This window comes from Bos javanicus, chromosome 14 (assembly GCF_032452875.1).
Source record: "Bos javanicus breed banteng chromosome 14, ARS-OSU_banteng_1.0, whole genome shotgun sequence".
NCBI classification, from domain to species: Eukaryota; Metazoa; Chordata; class Mammalia; order Artiodactyla; family Bovidae; genus Bos; species Bos javanicus.
In genome coordinates this window covers 4,102,154-4,115,551 of record NC_083881.1, presented here as the reverse complement: position 1 = coordinate 4,115,551, position 13,398 = coordinate 4,102,154, and the positions used below count along the sequence as shown (strand labels likewise).

The 13,398-nt window shown below is 48.4% G+C and overlaps 1 protein-coding gene across 3 annotated transcripts in view; it reads right to left on the bottom strand.

Annotated features, from left to right (window-relative positions):
* Positions 1–13,398, bottom strand: part of COL22A1 (collagen type XXII alpha 1 chain) — a 225,838-nt gene that overhangs the window by 65,210 nt on the left and 147,230 nt on the right. For all 3 annotated transcript variants that reach the window (XM_061438524.1, XM_061438526.1, XM_061438525.1), the window contains one exon: positions 3,670–3,747. In XM_061438524.1, the coding sequence (XP_061294508.1) occupies positions 3,670–3,747 (78 nt within the window). The remainder of the gene's footprint in view (positions 1–3,669; positions 3,748–13,398) is intronic.

Here is a 13,398-nt window from a genome sequence, read left to right as displayed (position 1 = left end):
GCTGAAAAAGATGTTAGGGGAGGAGTTTTATGGCATTTAAAGGTTCAAGGCAAGCTTCTAGGTGTTACTACCAACATGACCGCGCTGCAACCCTCCCTACACCCTTGATCTAGAAACTACTGCTCAGGCCGGGGTCCTGGGGTGCTGCTGGGGGAGCCCCGCCCTCGCTGACCTCAGGCTCAGAGGCTCAGTGAAGTTCAACAGCACTTTGATCTGCCCTCAGGCCTAAATGGGTCATTTTCAAACTTATCAGATCCTGCTAAGGAAGATCACAGGCAACCTTAAGATAAAAGGGATGTTTTGTTAATGTCTTGAAGGGAGCAGTTGAAACGCCAAACAATTGCCTCTCCATCCAGTCCCCTGCCCGGTGATGCGCAGAGCTTGGCAGAGAAAGCCTCGCTCGGGCTCCCTTCCAGGTGGGGTGAGTGCTGCTCCTGGATGCCCAAGCCTTGGAGCACAGAGCCACAGGAGGAGGGACCAGAGGAACCTAGCCTTAATGTGAGGAGGTGATGGAAATGAGCAATCCCACCCACGCTGGGGAAGCCACAGGCCAGCTGAAGCAGAGGAAGAGAGCTGGCTTCAGAGGACTGGAAGCGATGGTCCTGGTCCTGGACTAGCTGTGTGACATCAGCCAAGTCGCCTCACCTTCTGAGCCTCAGACAGTTTACCTGGAGAACACTGAAGAAGCAGACACCTTCAGTATGAGTGTGATCACTCAGTGGTGTCTGACTCTCTGCGACCCCATGGACTGTAGCCCACCAGGCTCCTCTGTCCATGGGATTTCCCAGGCAAGAAACCTGGAGCGGGTTGCCATTTCCTCCTCCAAGGGATCTTCCCAACCCAGGGACTGAACCTGTGTCATCCTGCATTGCAGGAGGATTATTTACCACTGAGCCACCAGGGAAGCCCTAGACACCTTCAGTGACCCTCTCCAGCACCTCTAGGCACACACCCACCTGGTAGGTTCTGGTTGAGGTGCCTGCCCTGGGGCATCTGTAGCCATGAGGGGATGCTTAGCCCAAGTTCCAGCCCCCTAACCCCCGTACCCTGGAGCAGCCTTCACTGACTCCCACCAGGAGTTGACCCTGGCTCCACCCCAACTTGTGTAGATCACCTCTGCAGCTGCACTGGCATCTCCAGGGCCTTGTCAGGGGAGGATGCCACTCCCCAAGGGGTGATTTCTGAGATAATTTCCCCCAATAAACCCTCAGCCCTTGAATTCTGATCTTGGGAGATGCTAATGCAGAAGCCCAGCCTTCAACAAAAGATAAACCAGCTTTCACAGGACGCAAGGGTTGAGGACGTGGACGCTCTAGACCCAGCACCAGATACAGACCACTCAGCCTGTGGCAGGGGGCTGCTGAGCCCGGGGGCATGAGGGGCGCATTCACACCCTGTTATCAGCCCCGCTCCACCTCCACATCCCCCTGAACCCTCACACATATGGCCCGGCCACCGGGAAGGAGCCGGGGCCAGCAGCCAAAGACAGGATTTATGGAAGCTCCATAAGGTCTCACCCACCACGGAAGCTTTTAATCAGTGGAAGTGGAGGAAGGACCCGGAGCGGTTGACTTGTGGCCTCTCGGCTGGAGGAAGCCAATTACTTTTCAGGTGGAATCACTTGGGTGGGGACGTATTTCAGGGGCGATTTCATGGCTCTGCGTTGGGAGGTGGGGCGACAAGCATCCCCCTCTGCTGCCTGATTTTCTGATTAAGGTTTTCCTACGGTGAATCCCTGGGGAGTGGACAGGATATGCAGAGGCCCGTGAAATGATGGTGGGACCGCTCCAGATCACAGTTTCTCTTCTAAGCAGCTAACGCCTGCAGGACTCGGAATCCTGACTCTGGCAGAGAAGGCCCCATTAAAAGCAGGATTTCTGAAACAAAAAGAAAGCCTGAACCTGCTGCATGTCTTCACTACATCTTTTTCCATATTGTTTCTTCTAGTTACCAACAGATTGTAAAAGACAGCCAAAGACAAAAGATAAAGCTGATGCAAGAGAGGGTTTTTTTTTTTTTCATCAGAAATTTTAGCAGAGAAATTAAGAAAAATAGATTAAAACTGGACATTTCCAAGAGGATACCACCTGCCTTCTCCTTGTTTTCCAGGGACCTTTAGGAAGACACAAGGCACTGGTCTTCCCGCCTTGAAGGCAGCCCCACTGCTGGGAGTGGAGTGGAAGCGAGGTGGTCATTCCTGGGAGGAAGAGAACACAGACGAGGGTCCCTGGGGGGAATTTCAGGGAGAGAGTGAGAGGCGTAAGAGCAGCACTGGGGCAAGGAGAAGGGCTTTTACTGTGGTGCTGTGGGTAACGGCGCTTCCCAGGTGGCTCAGTCGTAAAGAACCCACCAGCCAATGCAGGGGAAGCAGGAGACGTGGGTTTGACCCCTGGGTCGGGAGGATACCCTGGAGAAGGAAATAGCAACCTACTCCAGTATTCCTGCCTGGGAAATCCAGAGAAAGCCCACGGGGTGGCAGAGTGGACGCGACTCCGTGACTGCACACACACTGTAATACACCAGGCTTCCTCTCAAGCTCTTTGAGAGACAAACCAGGCACGCTGCTGCTCTGTTTTTTGAATGAGAAACCAGGCAGAGACCAGGCCATGCGTTGCTCCAGTTTATATTCAGATTTCGTTTACTGGGAGTAAAGTCTGATCGTGCTTCTGGGTTAAGATGATGACGACGACATCATCATCAATGAAACACGGGCAGTTTGGATTCTGTGAGGTTTAGCAGCTATATCAGAAAACCACTGAGTGTTGGAGCTTCCTAGTAGACTGATGTGAATTATCCACCAAGACCACCAATCCAAAGACCACGTCACAGGATTTTATTTTGGAGATAAAATCCTCTCCTGGGGGCTTCCCTGGTGGCTCAGTGGTAAAGAATCTGCCTGCCAATGCAGAAGACACAGGTTCACTCTCTGATCTGGGAAGATCTCACTTGTCCCACAGTAACTAAGCCCATGGCCCACAACTGCTGAGCCTGTGCTCTAGAGCCTGGGAGCTTCAACTACTGAACCCACTGCCCCAACTGCCGCAGGCCACGTGCCCTGCAGCCTGTGTGCTCGCACCAAGACATGCCGCCACAGGGAAGCCTGAGCACCCCAACTACGGAGTAGCCCCCACTTGCCGGAACTAGAGAAAAGCCCTCGCGGCGATGAAGACCCAGCAAATCCAGAAATAAATAAATAAAATAAAATTATTACAAAAAGAAAAAACCTTTCTTGATTCTATTGATGTCGTCAGCGATATATTAATTGGAGAGGGATAATGAACTCACCTTTGCCTGAAAGAGCATGAAGGCAAGTCACTCCTCCAAGACCACACCCCTCACCCAACCAGCTCAGGCTCACTGGCTTCCACTCAGGTTTTGCCAAGTTTGGACAGTGAGTCCTTTTTTCCTCCCTTTTCTTTTTTTAATGAGCTTTGTTCTCTCACTCCTCTTTGAAAGGACACGTCTTGGTCTCCCCAGAGGCCTTACTCCCATAAGAAATACACCAGGTTACAGTAACAGCATCAGCCACAGTGGACAGGCCTACAGCCTGACTGACCCAGGGATCACGACCCACCACCAGATCAGCCCGGAAAGGAGCGGCCCCGCGGTCCCAGCAGGCCCCGGCTGTGTGTCCTGGAGCAAGGAGGTGCCGGGTGAATAAAGACTCACCGGAGGGCCGGCGACCGCCATGCCTGGCTCTCCACGGTTGCCAGGAGAGCCAGGGATCCCAGGCGCACCACGGTCCCCCTGAAAAGAGAAAACAACACAGTCAAGATGTCACCTCTGGGCAGGAGAGAGCAAGGGTGCAAGGCAGTTCTGTTCCTCCCACTGTCTGGACCACACCCTCCAGCCAGCATCTCTCCCAGCACCTCACTCTGCACACTCCCTGGAGTTCATCCAAGCTGCCCCTCATCCCACTCAGTCCAAAACGCCTGGACCACAGTCACCAACTATGAGGACTCACCTTTGAGCAGTGACTGTGCCCCACTGTTGCCCATGGCTCCAGATGTGATTATAACAATATCACCCCCACCACAGGTGACCACAATTTCAAGTTTTACTGGGCTTTTTCCACGTTTCTCCTGCCAGCATCCTGAACTCACCCCAGAGTTGACCATGTAGCCACATTTCAACCCAATCCCCACATCATCAATAAATGAATTCATCATTTTGCCAATAATGTACCAAGTACCTATATTTTGTGAGTCACTTTCCCAGGGGTTGCAAGGGGCAAGAATGACTGAGATACAATCTCTGCCTTCAAGCATGGTGGTTAATAGAGTGTAGGTTTAAGTTCTGGTTTCAACACTTGGTAACTGCCAGCTTCAGAGGACAACAATTTCCTTCATTTACGAAGGCCAGGGTATACCAGGAGCTGCAGGGCCAGCAGAGGCTATGTTTGTTCGGAGATCATGAGAACAGAGTGCCTGGCATGGCAGTCAATGCACTTCAGCTGCTGTGGTTGTTGCTGGTCTCAGGTGCCCATCATTCTGGACTTTGATCAGACGAGAAAAAGGAGAAGGAAAGGAAAGCAGGGGAGGAATTCTGTTTGCTACTTTCTATAGAAGGACACTGAGACGGTTATACCTTTGTATTCACAATTTCAAAATTCTCGACCTCTGAAAACAAGTGTTTACCCTAACTCATCAGGTAGCAAAAGCTGACTTGTACTGACTTAAAGGCTAATTAAAATCTTTAGACATCCCCTTTTTCATGGATATTTACACATTTCTATGGCATCACTATTGGAGAAGGCAATGGCACCCCACTCCAGTACTGGAAAATCCCATGGATGGAGGAGCCTGGTAGGTCCATAGGGTCTCGAAGAGTCGGACATGACTGAGCGACTTCACTTTCACTTTTCACTTTCATGCATTGGAGAAGGAAATGGCAGCACACCCCAGTGTTCTTACCTGGAGAATCCCAGGGACGGGAGAGCCTGGTGGGCTGCCGTCTATGGGGTCGCACAGAGTCGGACGTGACTGAAGTGACTTAGCAGCAGCAGCAGCATGGCATCATTATAATGAGTTTGACGAGGAATTTTTCCCCACACACCACAGTAAATGCTATTTTCATCACTTATAAATTAACTACTTTTCTAAATTCTAAATAAACCCAATCCAAAGCACACAGGACCCACACAATTTCACGTAAGAGACTGTACCCCTATATTAGGTCAGCAGATGGTAGCCAAGCCTAATACTGAAATGGGAGGTGACCCTATTCAAGCCACTTACCATCTCCAGGGTGAGCTAATTTGTACGGCAAATGGAAGTAGCCTTAGGAGGTCGTCACGAAGAGCCAATTAGATAATGTGCAACAAATTTATTCCAGGTAGAACCTGACATTGCTAGGCAACACTACTTTATCGAGACTTATGTTTTTAAGCATTAAATGAAAATCCTATTAATAACTGGCTTACCCTGCAACCACCATCTGAATTTGAAAACTTTACATCTGGACCTTTCAGAAAAATAATGCTTCAAGATGATTTGTTTTTCCTGCAGTGTGACTGTTGCTTGGACAAGTTTGTAAGTTATATATTCATTCAACAAATGTTGGTTGTTTATTCACAGCAAACTGCAATCTGGCTCCATGACCAAAGATGACTCATTCAGGGGCCCTGCCCATTTCCAATGCTCTGTGTTCAATTCAGGAGAGAGATCGGAACAGGCTTGCGAAGTTCTCATGAAAGAGATGAACCACAGCCTAAATGCTCCCTAAACTCTGGTAACACTCTTTCCCTCCTGCCCCCAGGCCCACGGTGGCCTTGTGTCCTCAGGACCACAGCCTCCCTCTGGCCCACCCTCGCCTCTGCAAACCGTCCCCGAGAAATCCTCTTCAGAGCCCCAGATGGTGCATCCTGTTTCTTTAGAATAAAATGCTGTGGCTGATTCTGGGACTGCCAAAAAAGCTGATTTGTGCACAGGGGGAAGGCGGGGAGGGGAGGAAGTCAAGAAATAAGGCGAAGGTGGAAAAAAGTGCAATGAACTAAGAGAGATACGATCAGTGCCGGGTCCCTCGCCAGCATCCTGGACGGTGAGAGGACGAGGCGGAGGAGTTCACGCTGCCGCCGAGCGACAGCAAGTCCAGTCTCAGGACCGAGACCGAGTCCCCCTTAAAACCACGTTCCCCTGTGGGTTCACGACTAACCTCTCTATCCAAAACTTTACTCCTACCCTTGCCCTGCCCCTGCTCCCCCCAGGATAGAACAGGATCAAAGAAAAAGGTGGGGGGTGGGGACTGAAACTGAGCAGGACCCTGCAGGGTCTTCCCGGGTATAACTCCCTCCGTGTCCTGTCCTCGATTCTTGTCTGGCCTTCCCCAAGTCCCAAAGAGCAGATTCAAGCAGTTACTAATTAGGGAAGAGAGGGGAAGCAAAAACAGGAAAATGGAAAGAAAGCAAAGAACAGCAACAAAGCAAAAAGCAGAAACAAAGGAAACGCAGTCAAGCAAGAAAAGGAATGATGACCTAAACAGTGGCTGAGCAGTGAGACAGAGTCGCAGGACTCCTAGTTTCTCCTGACGGGCTATACGTAAAAACCTGCCATGCACTTCTGAGCTGTAGTGCAGAAACCAAGATCCCCTCGCGTTAGAGGATGCTGACCAGCATGTGGATACCGGACTGGTTGGAACCAGAAGGTTGATGATTAAGATTTCCAAACATCACCCTATTACCTCACCACCAACCTGTTTGAAAGATGTCCACCAATACACCCCATGACCCTCATATAAATGTTGCTCTTCAACCCTGTCTGAAAGCTGCCAGGGCTTCGGGTCTCACTTGCCTCCCCGTTCTCTTTGCTCCAGGCATCAGACACTACTGTCCTTCGCCCCGTGGCAGCACGCTGGCTTTGCTGTGCATCAGGCAAGCGTCCTCAAGTTTGGTTCAGTCACACAATAATGTCAACCTGGTCCTGTGACCTTGGATGACTCCCATAACCTCTCTGGCACCCTTAAGAACCTCATCAATGAGGAAACAAAAGAACATTTTACCAAATTCCCACGTACCTACTGCAGACTCATTTACAAGGTAAGAGACTATATAACATGGAGTGTTAAAAGGTGTATATTGTATTTTATTAGCCAAGTGCAGTTCAGTTCAGTTCAGCTGCTCAGTCGTGTCAGACTCCTTGCAACCCCATGAACCGCAGCACGCCAGGCCTCCCTGTCCACCGCCAACTCCGGGAGTCCACCCAAACCCATGTCCATTGAGTTGGTGATGCCATCCAACCATCTCATCTTCTGGCGTACCCTTCTCCTCCTGCCCTCAATCTTTTCCAACATCAGGGTCTTTTCAAATGAGTCAGCTCTTCGCATCAGGTGGCCAAAGTATTGGAGTTTCAGCTTCAACATCAATCCGTCCAAAGAACACCCAGGACTGATCTCCTTTAGGATGGACTGGTTGGATCTCCTTGCAGTCCAAGGGACTCTCAAGAGTCTTCTCCAACACCACAGTTCAAAAGCATCAATTCTTCGGCGCTCAGCTTTCTTTATAGTCCAACTCTCACATCCATACATGACCACTGGAAAAACCAAAGGCTTGACTAGATGGACCTTTGTTGACAAAGTAATGTCTCTGCTTCTGAATATGCTATCTAGGTTGGTCATAACTTTCCTTCCAAGGAGTAAGCGTCTTTTAATTTCATGGCTGCAGTCACCATCTGCAGTGATTTTGGAGCCCAGAAAAATAAAGTCTGACACTGTTTCCACTGTTTCCCTATCTATTTGCCACGAAGTGATGGGACCAGATGCCATGATCTTAGCTTTCTAAATGTTGAGCTTTAAGCCAACTTTTTCACTCTCCTCTTTCACTTTCATCAAGAGGCTTTTTAGTTCTTCTTCATTTTGTGCCACAAGGGTGGTATCATCTGCATATCTGAGGTTATTGATATTTCTCCTGGCAATGTTGATTCCAGCTTGTGCTTCATCCAGCCCAGTGTTTCTCATGATGTACTCTGCATACAAGTTAAATAAGCAGGGTGAAAATATACAGCCTTGACATACCCTTTTTCCTATCTCGAATCAGTCTGTTGTTCCATGTCCTAACTGTTGCTTCCTGACCTGCATACAGGTTTCTCAAGAGGCAGGTCAGGTGGTCTGGTATTCCCATCTCTTTCAGAATTTTCCACAGTTTATTGTGATCCACACAGTCAAAGGCTTTGGCATAGTCAATAAAGCAGAAATATATATTCTTCTGGAACGCTCTTGCTTTTTCAATGATCCAGCGGATGTTGGCAATTTGATCTCTGGTTCCCCTGCCTTTTCTAAAACCAGCTTGAACACCTGGAAGTTCACAGTTCATGTATTGCTGAAGCCTAGCTTGGAGAATTTTGAGCATGACTTTACTAGCGTGTGAGATGAGTGCAATTGTGCAGTAGTTTGAGCATTCTTTGGCATTCATTGCCTTTCTTTGGGACTGGAATGAAAACTGACCTTTTCCAGTCCTGTGGCCACTGCTGAGTTTTCCAAATTTGCTGACATACTGAGTGCAGCACTTTCACAGCATCATCTTTCAGGATTTTAAATAAATAAACTGGAATTCCATCACCTCCACTACCTTTGTTAGAAGTTAGTTAGCCAAGTTAGAAGACAAAAAATAAACTAAGCACTATACATATTAGAAAAATCCATATTCTTTTGCATCCCAGTTTCTCCTTTAAAATAGTTAATATAGGGACTTCCCTTGTGGCCCAGTGGTTAAGAATCTGCCCGCCAATGCAGGGGACACGGGTTCCATCCCTGGTTCCGGCAGACCCCACATGCCTCAGGGCAACTGAGCCAGTGCACCACAGCTACTGAGCCCGTGCCCTGAGAGCCTGTGCTCTGCAGTAAGAGAAGCCACTGCAGTGAGAAGCCTGCGCTCCACCACTAGAGGGTGGTCCCTACTCACTGGAACTAGAGAGAACTCGAGTGCAGCAATGAAGACCCAGCACAGCCAAAAATGAATAAAAACTTTAAAAAAAAAGAACGTTAACAAGGGAGTGGACCTCCCTTGTACATTGTTTTAGCTGGCCTCCTTTCTTCTTCCCAAGGCTGTATTTTATGCACAGCACAAAACCGTAACAGCTGCAAGCTAAACCACACCCATGTTGCAGTTTGTGTTCTTCTAAGTAGCTGTTCACACTCCTGCTTCTCGAACCAGCTGATCCTCACATGCGGGTCTTCTTTCATCCAGGTTCTAAGCTTCCAAATACTTCAGTTCAGTCGCTCAGTCATGTCTGACTTTCTGTGACCCCATGGACTGCAGCACGCCAGGCTTCTCTGTCCATCGCCAACTCCCAGGGCTTACTCACTCATGTCCATCGAGTTGGTGATGCCATCCAGCATCTCTATTGTCCCCTTCTCCTCCTGCCTTCAATCTTTCCCAACATCAGGGTCTTTTCAAATGAGTCGGCTCTTTGTGAGTTTCAGCTGCAACATCAATCCTTCCGATGAATATTCAGGACTGATTTCCTTTAGGATGGACTGGTTGGATCTCCTTGCAGTCCAAGGAACTCTCAAGAGTCTTCTACAACACCACAGTTCAAAAGCATCAATTCTTAGGTGCTCAGCTCTCACATCTATACATGACTACTAGAAAAACCATAGCCTTGATTAGATGGACTTTTGTTGGCAAAGTAATGTCTCTGCTTTTTAATATGCTGCCTAGCTTGGTCGTAGCTTTTCTTCCAAGGAGCAAGCATCATTTAATTTCATGTCTGCAGTCACCATCTGTGGTGATTTTGGAGCCCCCCCAAACTAAAAGTCTCTCATGGTTTCCATTATTTCCGAATACTTACCCACCAATTAAAACTCAGCCCAATTATTTCATTTCTATAAACCCACCTTTGCCTGCCCGCCTCTCAGCCTTCGAAAAACATTTGAATGTATCTTCATTAACTTTAAGACACCACCCTCCCATTGTCTCTGACCTTCTGACTTTTATGTAAGTATCTTAAAAGAATAAATATTCCATTGATTCATTCATCCATTAGTTCAACAAATATTTGTCAAGTACCTAAATGGAGTCAGACTCTATGTTGGGCACAGCATCTACACAGTTCTGCACCCACAGTGCCTACTGTTGGGCCTGGAACAGCCCTTTAACAGCCAATCCCTGAATGCCTGAATAAGTGAATCTATCATCACTCGCATTTTGTCAGGTACTAAATTTTGCTGTTGACCAAAATCAACTTTTTGCTCAGGAGGGAATATGATGAATGACCTCTGGCAGCCCTGCCAAGAATCTGAGTCACAATTGATCTCTGCTGCAGGAGCACAGGCCTGGCTCCATTTGTATGTTTATGGCCCTCTGTGATACCAACACTTCCCCGAAGCAACAGCTTAATGGACTGAAACTCGGAGAAAATGGCTCCAAGAAAAGAGCCAAAGACCTTAAAGCTCAGTCAGAATAAGCAAGGAGGTTCCTGATTAGAAGAAAGGGGGCATGTGAGCTCTAATCTAGAATAGTGACTGTGTTATCTGTTTGGAAGACACTCTGAGCCAGCTCAACAGTGTTTAGGGAGGAAAATGTGTGAGGTCATGGAAGGAGGAGGTCATTTATTGAAAAACTATGTGCTGTGAGATTACTTATGCACAGGAGCCCACTGGGGGTTAACCACGTTTTACTCCTTCATACAGAAAAGGAACAGAGTCTCAGAAACAACAAGCCCCTTGCCCTTATGTCATAGATCTTGGGCTTCCCATGTGGCATCAGTGGTAAAGAACCCACCTGCCAAGGCAAGAGACATAAGAGATGTGAGTTCGCTCCCTGGGATGGGAAGATACCCTGGAAGAGGGCATGGCAACCCACTACAGTATTCATGCCTGGAGAATCCCATGGACAGAGGAGCCTGCAGGGCTATAGCTCATAGGGTCGCAAAAACTCAGTCAGGACTAAAGCGAGGGCATGCACGCGTCTATCTTACAGGTAGCTGGGCTGGGATCCTAACCCAGCTCCGTCGGAAGGCAAAGCTTGTTCATTTCGCTAGAAACAAGTCCACCCAAGAGAAGGAAAGGCATCTTTAAGAGTCTTTTTGTGGCTGTAAGTCACTATGAAGGGCTGAGAAAGCACCAAGGAAAATCCTTGTAGCGCACTCTTAAGTCCCCAGGGGTTTTCAGCACCAGGGACAGCACCCAGGCAAGGCCCACAGCTAAACGCTGTGAGGAAGGGCGTCTCTCCCCTTCCTCCCACCTTGTCCCTCCACGAGTCCCTCATTCTACAACTAAAGATCTCTCTGATTCCAATTTACCTTCCCAATGCCAGCTGACTAGGGAAACTTTTATTCTAAACTACATTCCACCTTGCAAACATATACAGTATTAACGCTGAAAGGGTCATCTGTTTACACATCTCATATGTAAACAGGGAGAGAGCACAGCTTACCATGGGCCCCATGGATTTGAAACTGGCTGGCCAACTGTACCCCAGGGCAAGGCCCTCTGCACATCTCACCCCAGGTCTCCGCCCACCTCTCTTCTCCACGCCTCACTGCCGCCTCCCAGCACTTCCACTGGGGCTTCTCTCTCCAAAAACAGGCCGACAGGGATGAGTCAGGTCTCTCTAGACCCCTCACCTTCTTGCTGAACCCTAAAGTAGACTCCACAGGGTGATCTAATGATAAGGATCACTAATATTTATTGGGCATGTACATGCGGCAAACATAAGGCTAGGCAGGCAAATACTTTATTTGCATTACATCATTTTTTCCCCAAACTCTGCCTGGGAGGTAGATTTTTATCAACCTCATAAATAAGCAGCCCAGAGAAAGGACGTCTTTACCCATTTCCGCATCTCTCGTTTCTGGTGCCCTTCCCAGTGCCCTTGCCTCCCTGCCTTCTAAGAGGCAACTGATTTCTCCCAGATCCTGAAATCCCTCCTCTAGGGGGAACTGAGAGCTCAAAGTGCTGCCGGGCAGATGCCGGGCTCACGGCATCACGCAGGGACCTCAGACACACGTCTGAGCTGGCTGTGGATCAGGGGTCCTCCAGTCCCTGGTCCTGCCGCCCTGCTTCACACAAGCCCACTGCTCTGGGCACAAGGAATTATTTTACAGGCCTGCAAATTCAGGCAAAGTTGTTTCCATTTTTTTTTTTTTTCTTCAGAAACTAGGGAGTTGTCAAATATTTGCTCAGATCACTCAAAAGAACTCCCTCATTTCTTTTTCCTTTCATCGTGAAAAACAAAATCACCATTAGGGAACGCACTTGATCTTCATCAGTACAACCTCAGTACGACTGCAGAGGTCACCCGCCTGAAGGGTGGAAAAAATCAGGCAGCAGGTTTAACCTAGAAAGTGAAAGTCACTCAGTCGGGTCCGACTCTTTGCAGACTATACAGTCTTTGGAATTTTCCAGGCCAGAATACTGGAGTGGGTAGCCTTTCCCTTCTCCAGGGGACCTTCCCAACCCAGGGCTTGGACCCATGTCTCCCACATTGCAGGCAGATTCTTTAGCAACTGAGCCACAAGGGAAGCCCCCAGCAATTACTCTTGAGTTCTCAAATTCCATATCCTGGTTATTACTGTAAACCAAGTCTTTTACATACTATAAAAACAATATACTCTGTGGTTTTGTGGCTAAGATCCCAAAAACACAGCCAAAAAATAAAAGGAGAGAAATAAAAGAATGAGTATCTGGGCCTTCAGATAAAACTTCCCGTAAGAGCAGCATAAATGGATTCCCAAAGTGTTCTATCTTCAGTAACTGGGCTGGGTGGTAGGGATGTGGTTTAGGAAAGTGCTGGCTGACTCAGAAAGTGGGTCCAGGAAAGATAGCCGGTGACACCAAAGGCACATAAAAAGAAACTTTAAAAATCTGTTTGTATAAATTTTGTATAAATACATGCAAGTGGATAAAAATATGGTAACTCTACACTAATGCTTCATGTGATTTTGAATATATTTGTTAAACTAAAGCAAAAAATAAACATTCTAATGTCCTTCACTGACTATGTCACCCACGTTCTTAAGTTTATGCATCTGAGCTGGTCAAGCAGTCGTTCACTGGCTGTGGGGGCCTGTACAACACATGCTCTGCTCTGAACACATTCTATCTCGTGCACCTCTGGTCTTCTCCCATGGTAGGACCCTGCAGAGAACTCCTTCCTTGTCTTCCCCTTCAGCTGCTACACACATTTTAGAATCGGGACAAACATCATCTCTGCCAAGAAGCCTTCCAGAGTCAAACCAGGCTGGGCTGGGAGCCCCCTCTGAACACTTGTGCCTAAGCCTCCCTCTATCCCAGCATCTGTTCATCTGCTTCTCCCCCAGCTCCTGAGCCAATAGAGGGCTGGGGAAACGTGCCACTCATCCCTGACATCCCCCAGCCCACCTCCAGATCTGACACGCACCAGAGGCTCAGCAGATCCGCAATGAATGAGATAATAAGCATGTCGTTAATGGATGCATGAATGAC